General features: G+C 37.9%; 1 protein-coding gene across 7 annotated transcripts in view; it reads left to right on the forward strand.

Moving 5' to 3' along the window:
* Positions 1 to 401: 401 nt before the first annotated feature.
* ADGRG6 (adhesion G protein-coupled receptor G6) overlaps positions 402 to 14901 on the forward strand; it is a 130879-nt gene continuing 116379 nt past the window's right edge. For 5 of the 7 annotated variants that reach the window (XM_033103134.1, XM_033103137.1, XM_033103140.1 and 2 more), the window contains exons 1-2: positions 402 to 964; positions 8830 to 8930. In XM_033103134.1, coding sequence (XP_032959025.1) covers positions 963 to 964; positions 8830 to 8930 — 103 coding nt within the window. In that variant the 5' untranslated portion in view covers positions 402 to 962. Of the gene's footprint in view, positions 965 to 1301; positions 1437 to 8829; positions 8931 to 14901 lie in introns of those variants that run through there. The other 2 variants (XM_033103135.1, XM_033103136.1) reach the window with 2 other exon arrangements.

A 14901-nucleotide genomic window follows, 5' to 3' on the forward strand; every position in this document is an offset into this window, starting at 1 on the left:
GTAAAAGAAAACCAAGCCAGGGCCTGGACCTTGGCGGAAGGGTCCCGCGCGCGGACTCGCGTGGGCTAGGAGTACGGAATGTAGCCGGCAGGGAGGAGAGGCGAACATCACCGCCTGCTCTCCGAGCTTCTCATTTCTTGCGTGGAGGTTCTCCTGGATTCAGGGCTCACGGCTTTCGGGTGACTCCCGGATCGGCCCCGTCCCCTCCCGCGTCTGGGAGCTGCGCTTGGCCTGGGGCCAATCTCCCATCCCCACTCGGCCCCCGCATAGCTTTCCTCGCTGCCGGGCAGCAAGACTTCGCCCTTTCTGGCGATTCTGGGTGGAGCAGCTGTGCCTGCCGGACGGCCCCCGCCGCCTAGCGCCAAGCCTGGGGCCGCCCCGGGCCTCCGGGGCTCGGCCAGACGCCGCGAGCGGCCGCGGCAGCCGCACCTGAGTCCCCAGTGCCCGCCAAGCCTCGGCGCCGGAAGCGCGGGTGGAGTGGATCGGCCCCTGGAGCAGCCTGAGCCCGCGGGGAAGGGGTGGCGGGACGAAACCCACAAAGTGGTGACCACGTGCTGCCTCACGCCGGCAGGGGCGAGGACCTGCCGAGTCGGACCCCTCCACCCACTCGCCCACCCCGCCCGGCCCAGAGCACCCAGCATCAGCTGTTTCCATCTTCCCGACTTAACTTTCCTTCAACTCAGCAAGGAGGAACCTGCCGCCCTGCCCGCCCCCTCCCCCAGCGATCGGCACTTGAACTTCGCAGCTCCGGCCTTCCACCTTGCGCCGCCCCTAGCGCGGGCGAGGAGGGGCTGCGGGGGATCCCGATGAACTCTCCAGAAAGAGCGTGAGTGAGGGTCCGGCAGCTGCGCTCCGTCCGGGCGCCAAGGGTCTCCTTTGGGGAACTCCGAGCAGCAGAGCTGGAGAAAGACCGCGGAGGATGACCGTGCGGCCCCTGGGAACCTCAGTGCAGTAATGCCAACATGTAAGTCTCACCTTTCAGCTCTGAATTCCATCACACCTTTACCTGTATACCCCCGCCCTACCCCCACCCCCTCAACTAAATGATTTTGTGAGGACTTCGACTGTATTGACAAAATAAACCGGTTTGTCTTCAGTTTGCCCACCCCCCACCCCCACCCCGCCCCGAGGCACTGAGGAGTGAGCTGGTATTGCCAGACGGAGCTGTGACATTGTGTGTGTGTGTGTGTGTGCGCGCGCGTGCGTGCGTGTGTGTGTGTGTGTGTGTGTGGCTTGCTTTTTTTTCCAGGGAGAGGTAAGCCTCACATTTGGGCGGTGTAAAGCATAATAAAAAGGGCAGGGCTTCAAGAATGGGGAAAGCCTGTTTTCGATTCAAATTAAACAAGGAATAACAGGCAAGGCTCCTCCATCCAGGGGCCTTGTCCTGCCAAGAAAGCGCTCTCCTGGATCAGCACCTGGGGGCTTGGAAGGTACTGGTACGCTGAGAAAATGTTGACTTTACACATTGTCACCCTTGCCTGTAGAAGTTATTCTTGGATCTTTGGGTTATTAGAATGGTTTTTAAAAAGCTCGCAGAAAAGGTTCTTGGTTGTACTTCGCAGATTAAAAAATTAATTAATGAATATGCCATTTATGTGACACGATCTGTGAGGGAACTTGTGTAGAATTAGAAGTGGAAGGTATAGGGCAAAAAAAGGTTAAGGAAACCTAATATATTTTGCTTGTATGGAATTGTCACCTAAGTGGTGAGGTGCCTCAGAGTGACCCCGCGAAAGCACCACTGAGCACCGCCTGGCCTTCCAGAATGGAGAAAAAGGGAAGATTGTTCTCAAAAGGGCCAAGCTTATTTTTGTGGCCAACTCCGAAGTTACTTTTTCTTGTAATATGTAATTTTACCTCTGGTGTTTTATTTAATCTTGGGCAGACACCCTGATAGACATTTTACTCCTTTCCTCTAATATACAAGAGTTTCTAGAAATTGATAGTCACCCTTCCTCCCCCAATTACTGGATCCTTATGTATTTCCACTTTAATTTCCTTTTAGTTCCATACCTAGGAAAAGACATAGCCCTCGGGCCCTGTCTTTCCCTTTCTTGCACCTTCGCCTCCCAGTTCCCCCAGTACATAATTTTAAAATAGGAAAAAGAGTAATGCCCACAAACCTAGCACTGTGCAGCTCTGTCCTGGCAGGGAGCAGTATCATTAGAAAGGAACGACTTCTTTTATTAAATGTGTATATGAAGTAATTCCACACGAGTGAGTTTTACAGTTTCATTTCTGCCAGTGGACTCATCCAGGTATAGCCTGAAATAATTTATTTGGGATATAGCCAACAGCCTCATGTAAGAGTTGTTCTCATATAAAGGCAGCACATTTTGAATGAATATGAGTTTGCTTTAAACTTCAGTTTTTCCTGAAAAATATAGTAGGATATTTAACAGCATGTGTTTATCTAGCTTCAGCTTTCCTAGGTAATGTAGATCTTACGGGGTGAGAAAGCATGTTACACATAAAAACAAAACATGGAGAGCAATTTTTGAAATATAAGATGTGAAAATGATCAACAGGTAATGGAAAAATATCCTGATTGTGAAATAGAGTTACGTAGTCCATTTGAATTTCTACATGATTAAAAAATCTTAGATCACTATAGAGTGAAAGCATAAATATTTAATCACCTAAAATATAGAGTTTAGTACCCTGATTTGAGTTTCTTTATTGAGCTATTTGACTGAAAGTTTTTCCATTTCTTGCCAGATTATAACTTTTTTTTTTCCATTTTGCTGTTTATAATTCATATGGAATGGTTTGAGATGATCTGATTCTTTTGATATTAATGTGTTAGAGTATATGGAAATAACACCAACCTTTCCAAGGTAAATATTTCTGCTGTCTTCTTGAAAAATGTTAAAATGAGGAATAAACTATATTATCTTTTAAATTTTAATTTTAATAGGTTCAAGTGTATAAACTTTTTAAATGCATGTTCTGCTTACTCCTTGTGGAGAAAGAGTATTTATATATAGTGACACTCAAGATCTGAAATTACAGACTTTTATAAATATATTTTGGAGTTAGTTGTAGTGATTGCATATTTTTCATACCCTAAGAAATTTTGTGGATTTAACAAGACTTGCATTAATTGGTCTCAAGTTGCATGAAGCTACTGTTCCATTTATGGCTTATATAAATTACATGACATTGTGCTTTTCCAATGTGAATGGTGAATGAGGCTATTGTCTCTTGGCTTATGGGAAATATTAGAAGCTTGTAGTTTTACTGCCTAGCTGGACATGTCACTCTGATTTCTGGAAATAATGATTTAAAAGAGAATCACTGTATATATTAAAAATAAACTGACAACCGCTTTCTTAAACCTGACCATTTTTCTAACTGCCCGTATCTTCCATAGTTTATATTTCTGATGGGATGATAATTAAAAATTTCTAAAGACTATTTAGACTTAAGACTAAATAGAAAAAGACTCTGTTCGATCTGTGTGGCATGCTGGAACAAAAGCCATATCTTTTCATTTTCATTTCTATTTGGATGCCATTACATTATCTGCATTGAATGCACAGTGAGTGATGGGGCAATAACATTTAAAGGACATTTCAATTGTTACTAAAAATGTCCATAAAACTCGAGTGTGGCTACCTGAGTATCATCTTACTTTTCTTTATAAGAATTACTCAGGATGAAATTATTCAGTTTCCCTCAAGGAAATCAAGAGTACTTCAAGGTTACTGTATTTAAAACATTTATAGTAAATATGACAAAGGCTTAACATATTTAGTATAGAACTGGTGGAAAAAAAAAGAAAATCACAAATCAGTAAGAAAAACATTTACATTGTAATAGAAAACTATACAACTAACTTGAACATGCCAATCCGAATAAAGGAAATCCAAATGAGATACTACTTCTATCAAACTGGCAATGGTTAAAGCACCAGTGCTCAATAGCGATGAGAACGTCATAAGATCAACATTGATACACTTCAGGGTAAAAATGTGTGTGTGTGTATTGAACTTGATTTAGAGATAATTTTAAGCCTACAGAAAAGTTGCAAGAATAATACAAAGAACACCTGTATACTCTTACACAGAATCACTTATTGTAAGTATTTACGCGATTTATTTTGTCATTTTCCTTCCTCTCTTTTTCCCTCCACCCACCACTCTCTGCGCGCGCGCGCGCGCACACACGCACGCACACACACACACACACACACACACACACACACATTTTTTTCCTGAACCGCCTGAGAGTAACTTACGTATATCAGGGCTCTAGGGTTTAATTTTTTAATGGAAAGTTTTATTCAGATATTTGTAGATTGACATGGAGTTGTAAGAAATAATACTGGGGGGTCCTGATTTACCCAGTGTCTCCCAGTGGTAATATTTTGCAGAACTCTAGCATAATATCACAACCAATATTAATACAATACACATCTCTTTTTCAGGTTTCCCCAGTTTTACATGTACTTTGTGTGTGTGTGTATAAAGGTAAACAATTCAAGTTTACCTTTTAAATCACCTACAGTACAAGCCAGTTATGCAAGGTTTGTATTGGTTTGAGAATAAACCTTTCCGCCTTTTTGTAGAAGGGGTGAACCCAACTTAAAAGAACTCGAATAATAGAATAACATTTTTTCTTTTCATTCATTGCTTTGCCGCAAGAAGAAATTCAGTGCTTTAAATAGAAGAAGTAGTATAATTTTGACCAGACTTGAATAAACCAAATTGCCATTGTTTTCACTCAGGAAGAATTATTCTCTCTACCACTGCTCAGGCCCTTTTGTGAAAAGATTTGCTACAGAAATACAGTTGGGATATAGAGAATGAAGTTAATTTTAATTATTGCTGGTATTAATTGAACTAGTACCATATCAAGTTCTCCATTGTTTTCAACATTTTTTCACTAATTTCTCTTTAAATGGTGATATTTAGGGAAGCCAGTAGGAGAAAAGAGATGGAAGATGGTAGGTTTTTTAGATTATTCCAATGATTCATTTGGATTAAATCAAGTTCACAAGGGTTTATACCCATATTGAAAACAATTCCTATAAAAGGGTTAAGTTCTCAAGCTTCCTGAGTCAGGACTCAAGCATATTGTATTTTGTAGCCCATACAGATTGAAAAGAAGAGCAAGTTTGCAATCCAGGTAGCTTGGTTCTCAAAAAGGGCATGTGAGTTAGAAGCCAGAGGACTTGGGCGGGGGAAGTCTTTCGGCCCCATCACTGCTAATTATGTGCTCTGGAGCAAGTGGTTTAGCATCATAGTACTTTCACCTGTGAGATGATAGGTTTTATTGTATAATTTTCAGATTCTGTTCAGATGACAAAGTGTGTGACTCTCTTTTACTTAAAAACATTCTTGCTCTCTTCAATAGAACTTAGAGGCCAAAACCCAAGCAACACAAGATTGCACTATGTTTTTTGTAGTTCTCATTTAGAATCCTAGTAACCCTGTTCGGGATTTTCCATTCTTGTGAGAAAGTTGTTTAAATCTCAGGGATGTGTCTCTGTTAAGTGATCCCCTGAGAAGACACATAGTGCTTTCCTTCCTCTGTTCTATTCTTAATTTACTTGTTTCTGTTCTTCAGTAAACAGTAAAGTGGATGAAAGTTGGTGTGTCATATGGTTTATGTTTGGTTACAAGTGCTTGCCCTGTCTTGGGTTCCTTTTCTGTGCAAAATGATGGAGTCTTGGGAACTGGAATGCATCAAGCCGTCCGTTGTCTGATTGGACTGCAGGCCAGCTTTTGTAAAACAGCTTGAGGTTTGGATACAGAATCCCTAAGTGTGGGAACCTTTTATAGCGAAAGAAAATTGTGTGAGCACATGAAAAAAACAGTATTGAGTGTTGCCAAGCTAATGAACATAACTCCTTGAATATTGTTTAGAGAGCATGTGAACTTAAGAGGGACCATTATTCACGTATTGATAAATGGGAATGTCACATGCCACAAAGATTCAAAAGCTGGGTGTTCTCTTGGGCATATACTCCCTTCTGTTAATATCTGTAAGGCAGGCAGCCAAGTTTGATGTGCCTCTTTATTTCTCTGGGCCTCAGTTTCCTCCTCTGTGAAATGAGGAGGTTATACTTCATTTTTGGACCTTCCATCTCTAAACTTTTTTGAATATATAATTGCACTTTTGTCTTAGAAGCATATTATTCATCTTCAGCATGAATGAGAAATACCTCATTTATCCATTCTTCAAAATGAGTGAAATTTCCATGTGACAGAAGTTTATCTTTTACCCTTTTTAAAGCCCTTACTGAGTGCAGTGTTATGTCTAGTCCTCTTCAGTGGATAATATCCTATTTACAAAAGAGAAAATAGGCTCAGAGTTTAAGTACTTGCCCCGCCCCCAAAACCACACAGTAAACAGAGGCATCAGGATATAGCTATGTGCTATTCCATGATTACGATGACTTGCTATACCTTATTGCTTCTCATAAGCAGTAACACTGTTCTTAATTTCAAATATTTGGGATGAATGTATTTGACAATATATCTTTCATACAAAAACAAAACACACTCTTCAGACCTTAAGCTTTCCCTAGTTTAGAATTTCTGTTAGGAGCTGTATGATAAAAGAACTTCTAATTTGGTGAATGTAAAAATGTGGCATGAATATCAGACACTACTTGAAATTTTGTATCCATATGGCTGAATGAGTAATCCATTTTATTTCTCTTCCCAGGTGACCTCAGAAGTGGTCACAAAGTCAGTTGACTGGTGCTGGCGGCTCATGGCATTAATCCTACTGTCCATTCTTGTTGAAATCTTTTGATGTCACTGTTGATAGAATAACCATACTTAGAATGCCTGGCAATAATAATAGCTAATACTGATTGAGTGGTTACTGAGTGTCAGGCACTGTTCTTAAAAACCAGAGTCTGATTTAATCATCCATCAACCCTGTGGACTAGATTCCATTGCTGTTCTAACTCATAGGTGAAGAATACGAGGCACAAAGTGGGGGTTAAGTAAATTTACCAAGGGTTGGGTAACTTGTAGGTAGCAAACTCAGGTCGGTCTGACGCTGGAGCATGTTCTCTTTGCTGCTTAGGTCTCTAACCATAAAAGGCAGATTGAAGATGCAGGCTTTGAGGCAACTGCAGGAATCACTTGATGTCTGTTTTTGCTTGAGTATTTCTCTTCCCACTTTTCTGGTATTTCGCTCAGTATAATACCTTTTATTCCAGATAAGCCACCTTTATATAAAGAAGGGTTTACAGTTGACCCTTAAACAACACGGGTTTCACTCTTGAGTCCACTTATTTGTGGATTTTTTTTCTATAAAATACAGTTGGCCCTTCGCATCCCTGGGTTTCCCATCTGAGAATTCAACCAACTTTGGAAGGAAAACAGTCCTTTCTATCTGTGGTTGGGAAGCCACAGATGCAGAAGGATGGCTCTTTAATACATTGTTCTACACCAGTTTATATGAGGGGCCTGAGCATCTCTGGATTTTGACATCCTCAGGGGTCCTGGAACCAATCCCCTGCGGATACTGAGGGACAACTGAAATTACATTTTCTTGGGAGCCAGAAGTTATGTGTGGATTTTCGATTGCACAGGGATCAGCGCCCCTAATGTCTGGGTTGTTCAAGGGTCAACTGTACTGTGACTCTAAAGTATCTTATAGTTGCCCCTCTTTTTAGGAATAATATGACTTTCAGTTACCACTTGTCATCAAAGCAACAAACTCCCTTTGAGTATTTAAGATACGGAGATTTCTTACAGCTACTTGTCTGCCATCCTGCTTCATGACTCTCCTGGTCACCAGTCCATTGAGGGTGACTCTGGGTGACTGACTTCTGTGCTTGCTGCCCTCTTTACTGGCTTGCCTCTTTTGATGGGGCTGAGTCAGTTGAAAGGATCAAACCACTATTTTGAGCCAAGATTACATGGATGTTCCTGTCTAAATCATCATTAAATATAATTTTGAGTTTGAAGATGAGACCATTGTACAGAGACTTATTTGAGAGTTTTCCAAGCACCACCCCTGTAATGTCATTTACTAGTTTCTTCAATACTTGGTGTTTATTAGCTATTGAAAAACATTGATAGCCAGATAAAGAAGTTAATCTTTTTCGATGTTAATGCTTCATTTTAGAGGAAAGAAGAGAGCTTAGGCGATTTGATTTAATTTTAATTATCTCCACTTCGGAAGCAGCAGATATTATAAAAGGAAAATATTTCCTTAAAGTCTAAATTTCGGGGAGATTATAGGGGGTGTTGATGTTATCATCTTCTTGCTACCCAGGTGGGCATGTGCCTGGTGACGCTGAAGGCTGCAGCTGAAATTGCTATATTTTTTAATAAACGTTTTTTTTTCTTGCATTATCTGAATATTTTCCCATCTTTATTCAGAGATCACCTATTATACAGAGGGTGCCAAAAGCACGTATACACATTTTAAGAAAGGAAAACTGTATTAAAATTGTAATACTCAATATATACCTGTAACAAAAGATGAATACAAGTCACGTTTGACTTCTACAATTACAAGAGTTGCTCCAAGTGGGTACCATCAGCGTCCAGACACTTCTGACTATGGTGAACTACTGCTTGAGCAACATTGACCAACGTGTCCACTTGTATACATTTTTTAGCACCCCTGGTATATTCTGTGATAAGGAAGGTGCCACCAGGTGGCAAGTAAAATAAATGGGATTTTTTTTTCCTTTAGCCTAAAGGAGGTGATTAGTTCATCATCTTTATTTGGAAGCAAGATTGAAAAAGGTTTCCATTTTCTGGTTCCTGATGGAAGCTTGTACCTTTTACGGGTTATAATCCTAATGCTTTATTGCATTCTCAGTGTCCTGATTGTTGCTTTCTTCCATTACAGGATGTTTTACTCAGGTCGAATGTGGAGCTGTCGTTGGAAGTGGAAGCCAAGTTGTCTTTTGTTCTTACTCACTTTATACATTGTCTGTGTTCCTCACTCAGGTAAGTAAGACTTTTTCTTTTTCAAACTCCAAATTTAATAATGATTACATTGCTTTCAGTGTAAATGTGCTATTTGTTTAACTTTATTTGTTGTCATTCTTTTCTGTTTCTGTCCTTACAAGCTATTTCTGTGCATGGCCTCTCATTCTTCTCTGAATTCTGTGTGAATACTATTACTTTGATCATTGTTTTATTTTCTAATGAGTATATTTCTTTAATCTTTGCTGCATTTCTTTTAGCTTTATTTATTTATAGCCTGTGTTGAGTGATGAGACACTACATATCTGACATTAAAGATGTACTAGCTGTTTCTTCTACTAGTGAATAAATATCAGCACTTAATTTTTTCTCTTTTCAAGTTTTCATATAGTTATTTATAGAAAATAAAGTATAGACTTTGCTGTTTTTATTTATTCTGATTTTACTGCCATGTATGGAACAGGAATTTGAAATTTAAGTTTTTAGACTATGAAGTTTATTTAGTTCACCTAAAATCATATGAAAAGTTAATTTGAATTGCAGTATTTTTGGAATTAAAATATCGAATTCTTGTACTTACCATTTTCCGTGAACTTTGAAACAAGATCCTTTTAGCTGTTGTTGAAAGCTAAATTTTCCATAAACAGCTAATTGTACGAATAAGCCAATTAGAACCTGAGGACTGCAAATGATGTTTCAAAGTAAATTGTTTCTTTATTTGGTTTTGTTATTGATCAAACTGCATTTCTCTTAAGTCCATTTTATTTTACTCGTATTTTTTACTGCTTTATATATTCAGTGTATTATATTTTCCTTTAGAATAAAATCATTACTCATGAAGTCATATATTTATTGCTTGGGATTTTAACTAAGATGTTGTACATTCCATATTTGTAGTATATCTGTATGTTATAATAAATAATACATTTAATGAATCACGGAAACAGATTATCTGTTGTATGTATGGATCAAGAAGTTCAACTTGTATTTAATATATAAGTTCTTCTTTCCAAGCCCTCAAGTATTTTAAGTGTTTCAGCTACTTTCTTGGAAAATCCCTGGCAGTTGTTTAACGGCTTCAAAACAAAACTGATCTTTGAGTGAATTTTTTTTAAGTATGTGTCTCAATTTCATTATAAAGTCACTCTTTCTGTTACTTTGATTGCTGGACAGTAGAAACAAACTTGTAAGGGATCTGAAAATTGCATATATATATATATATATATATATATATATATGATTTTTACGATGTACAGTGTTGAACTACTTTTCAACTTTCAAAAGTGACCCTCCAAGAGCCAATTACATGATGTAAGATAAATTATGAGATTAAAGTTAGTTGAAATCTGTTTACTTTCATTTTTCTTAGGTCAAGGCATTTGTAAATTTTCAAGCTTTCTTTAGACCTTAAACTGGGACTTGTTACTTTAGATGTCAACATTCTAATTGATACATTCACATTTATTATTTTAGTCATTTGGTTAAATGAAGTGAAACACATTTAAATAAATGAAGTGAAACACAGAGACTAATTCAAAGGAGTCAACTGTGCTGGATCTAGGGTGAGAACAACAGAAAGCACCAAGGGTACAAAATTTTAGGAGGCACTCATTCTCAAGGTCATTGGAATCAAAGTACTTAAATTTGCTTTTAACTCAACTTTTTCACACAGGAAACCTTTCTTAAAAATTTCTTGCATTACCCAATGCTCATGTGCATCATGGTAAGGCTTTGTGACAGATAGTTACGTGTTTACTCATGAAGCCAGAACATTTTGTATCTAAATATCTGTAAACATGATTCACTTAAAATGCCATCACCTGATACATGAATATCTGAAGTCACAAAAATACTTAGGGAGCTATTATTGGCATTTTAATATAAACTTTTTGCCTTATAACTAACTCAATATAGGGTTTCTTAAAAAAACGCATATTAAAACTTTAGAGATAACTAAATTTCAAAGTCCTATCTTTGAACCATAGTGAGATACCACTATATTTTCAAGAACATTGAGTGCTTGACTGTGATGTCATATCTCTATATATGCACTCTGATTTTTTTCATTTCTCCGGATGACCCTTGGGTGACTTTAATGTGTCTAATGGCTTGAAATGGCATCTTGATGCCAGTGTCTCCTAAATCCGTATTGTCAGCCCTGGAGTCATCTTTTGGATTGCTTATCCTCCTCTACACTTGAAAATATATAGTAGTCCTCAAACTTCACATGTGCAAATAAGGTTCTTGATTCCTACCTCTTATTCCCACACCTGCTTTATGCTCAAGCATTAGAGTCCATCCTACTATCCTGCTATTCTCTCCTCCCCTCACTATTTTCTAGACACTTTGGCCTTTCTGTCCCTGACCATGCCTTCTACTGACCTTTTGTTTCTCATCTATACACAGCTGGTTCTTTTTTGATACTCATATCTTCCTTATTACCACCCCAGACAAGCCTTCTTATCCCCTAATTCAAAGGAACCCCATTATCACTATATTACCTGTTAGTCTCTATATATTTTTGTTGCCCCCTTGATTGTTAATGTTTTATTAATTGGACTGTGATAGGTTGGAGGGTTGGTGACACCTCTTTTGATTAAGGTTGATACTTAGTTCAGATGATGAAAAATTAGAATCCTGTTGTTTAATCAGGTAATACCCATGGTTTAAATCATATTGCAATGTTAACTCTCCTAGTAGGTAATTTAACAATTTAGTTTCACAAGACATTTACAAAGCAAATAGTATATAAGGCGTGTTTCCTTCAGTATTGTAAAAAGTAATGTAACAAAAGAATGAGTTGTCTCTTGACAAGTGATGAATATAACTTTTAATAAGAATTACAAAAAAAAAATGACAGCTGAATATTTAAACTGGTCCCACAGAAGTGCAAATTACAAAACCTGATTGTTTTTTATCCATTAGCTTGACAATATTTAGAAAGATTGATAACATCTGGTATTATCAAAGTACGGGGAGAAGGGCACACACTAACCCTGTTGATTTGTCTTTTGGGAAAGGAACTGGGAAACATTCTTTTCCAGGTAAGAATGTGTATCCTCTTTGACATCACTCCCACACGTAGGCATCTATCCTATGAAATAAACAGTAAATATATAGAGAAATATGTACCAGTGTGTTAACTAACATTGTAGCAAGCAATCGGTAAAGACTCTAATTGCTTATCAACAAGAGAATAGTTTTATAAATTCTTCTACATTATTAGCATGACATGCTGTGTAGCCATTTAAAACAATGTGGTCAAATGGTATATATAGACTTGGAAAGATGTTCATGATGTTGTTCAATTCAAAAGCAAGTTGCAGCACAATATAAAATTATCTCAGATTTGCAAAATTGGGATGTATTTTATATATCCCATATATATATATATGTATTTTATATATCCCATATATATATATGGTACCAAAAAAATGTATACACATTTTTTTGGCACCCCTGGTATGTGTGTGTGTGTGTGTGTGTATATGTGTATATATATGTACACACACACGTGTGTGGATATGTATATATATGTGTATATACACACATATATATATATATCATCTATATGTAAGACTGTATAAATATATTAATAAGACATGGAATGATACACCCTAGGTTTTAAAATGGGTTATCTCAGGGGCGTAAAATCTCAGGGGTATAAAAAGGGTTATCTCAGGGTTGGAATAAAGAGGAAGGCGATGGAACTTTATACGACTCTGAACTATTTGCTTTGTTACAGTGAGCATGTATTACTTTAATACTTTGGAAAACCAAAAGAAAAAAAAACCTGATGAAATTATTTTATTTTATTTATTTATTTTAAAAAGCCACATTAAAAAAATAGCCAGAGAGACTGTTGAAGTGTACATATATTATACTTTTCTGTTACTCACTTAACCATAACTCTGGCTCTTCACTTGATAAGAATGTCTAAAAGGTGTTTCAAATAATAATCTCTTTGATGTAGTATGACACTCCATGACTCTGAAGATGAATGATGATATCTCGGGCAGACAGAAGGTTATGGCTTCAAGTAGAGTGGGAAACAAATGGCCAAGAGCCAATGAATTCCTAAGGAACCAAGAGCCTGTTTCCACACAGATAGCCTTAGTCACGAGCACTGAGAGGAGGAGACTCCCTTCTCTCCTGAAAACCGATGATATCAGCAGATTATTTCAAAGCTCTGTTATTCTGATATCTATGATACATCAACTAAAAGGGAAATGTTTCCGAAAGTACAATCTAGCTTGAATTGTGTACTTTCTATCCCAGAGCACAGCCCAGTTCTGGAAAGTAAGTGATTGGGCAAAAGGAACCTTGTGCTTCTTTTTGTTTGTGTGTTAATTTTTCTCATGATCTTCGAATGAGCCGTTATTATGTAGTATCAGTTACGTTGCAATCTGTATTTAAGTGTTAGACATACCGTGTTATACGTGTTTTTATATTTGATCAAACAGCTTTCAAATGCATGGAAAAATTATCCTTTCATAAATCTGCCAGTTTTTAAAGTTATTTTCGTATTAATATGTCCTTAAAATTACCAAATAAATATACCTGGAAGGTCAAAAATAAGGCTCTAATTATGCAAACTATTCTTGTCAAGTGAAAAAAAGAACCAGAATAATGATTGACTAACAGAAAATTGTAATATATAATGGTATTTTTTTTTTTCCTTCAGTCAGGGTCAAATTGCTCCAAATTACTGTCTGATGCTTTTAGCCGAAGGGCTCTTTTCCCATTCAGCACTTCAGATTAAATGAGTCATTGTGATGGAATAAACAAATCCTAGAAAATTGTTTACAACATGATTCTTTGAGGCGTCTTCCCCGATAACTTCCTTGCTATACATTTGGAATGATCTGAATTTGATGTTGGTAAATATGAAATCTGATACTGGGGTCATAGACTCAGTTACATCAGTGTAGAATAAGGGTGACTTATCCTGTCACCGCAGTGACAATGTCAAGTGACTATGCAGTGTGATCGGGCCACAGATGAAACTGATACCCTTAGATGGTGTTAGGAAAAGAGGCTGTCAGTATAGAGGCCTATTCTTCACTGGTCAGATCACACTTGTCTCCAGCATGGTTGTCATACTATAGAGAGAGTTCATAACACAGCGTATCTGGACAGGTGGATCCACATAGTGAAGGGTCTCGAACAATCTGAGGAATGTTTCAGAGCATCTCTGTCTACACTGTGTTATGTGAAGCCTCTATGGGGTGGGCTGCAGCTGTGGACGCATATCCTTTGTGTCAGCCACCACGTTGTTACTTTTGTGTAACAGTGTTTTGTGTTTTTTTTGTGTAACAAGTTTTTTTTAAGAGTAAAAATCCTGATAAATTTTTTTAAAAATTAGAGAAACAGCACATTTATTTTGGAGTAGTGAAGTCAATAGGGATAAGATAGTGGTATTTAGATATTCTAAGAGTGGTTATTTGAAAGGAACAGACTTATTCAGAGTATCTGAAAGAGCAGAGAAGGACGATTGAGTGGATGCTTCCAGTACCAAACGACTCTCCTAGTGATTGGCTGCCAAAAAATAAAACCAGCTGTCATTCAAATTCTTCCTCACCACTGGAATCAGGACATGGAGAAGGAATCTTAATATTGGAGAGGGATTTGCACTGAAAACCTTGAAGGCTTCCTCAGCCTACAGTTACATTCATAGAATGTGTGTTAGACAGCCTGTGTTTCTTATACACAGAATGCCATATTGTGCATATTTTACCTCAAAACTTTTGCTTCAATAGTTCATTCTGTGTGCATTTCCTGTCAATTTTAGTAAGTGATTTTTATACTAAATTAGAGATAGGGCAGGTGATTTTCTTGGACAAGATAAGTCTGGGGGGCTCTAGACGTCAGCAGGTACAAAATTTTCTGCCACTTTCAAATTAATAATTCTTTAAGGAATTTTCCTTTTATTTTCAGCAAGATAGCATATGTGCTTTTGGGCCCCATTCATGCTAAGGTTGCAATATCACAG

The sequence above is a fragment of the Rhinolophus ferrumequinum genome, chromosome 3 (genome assembly GCF_004115265.2).
Source record: "Rhinolophus ferrumequinum isolate MPI-CBG mRhiFer1 chromosome 3, mRhiFer1_v1.p, whole genome shotgun sequence".
Lineage (NCBI taxonomy): Eukaryota > Metazoa > Chordata > Mammalia > Chiroptera > Rhinolophidae > Rhinolophus > Rhinolophus ferrumequinum.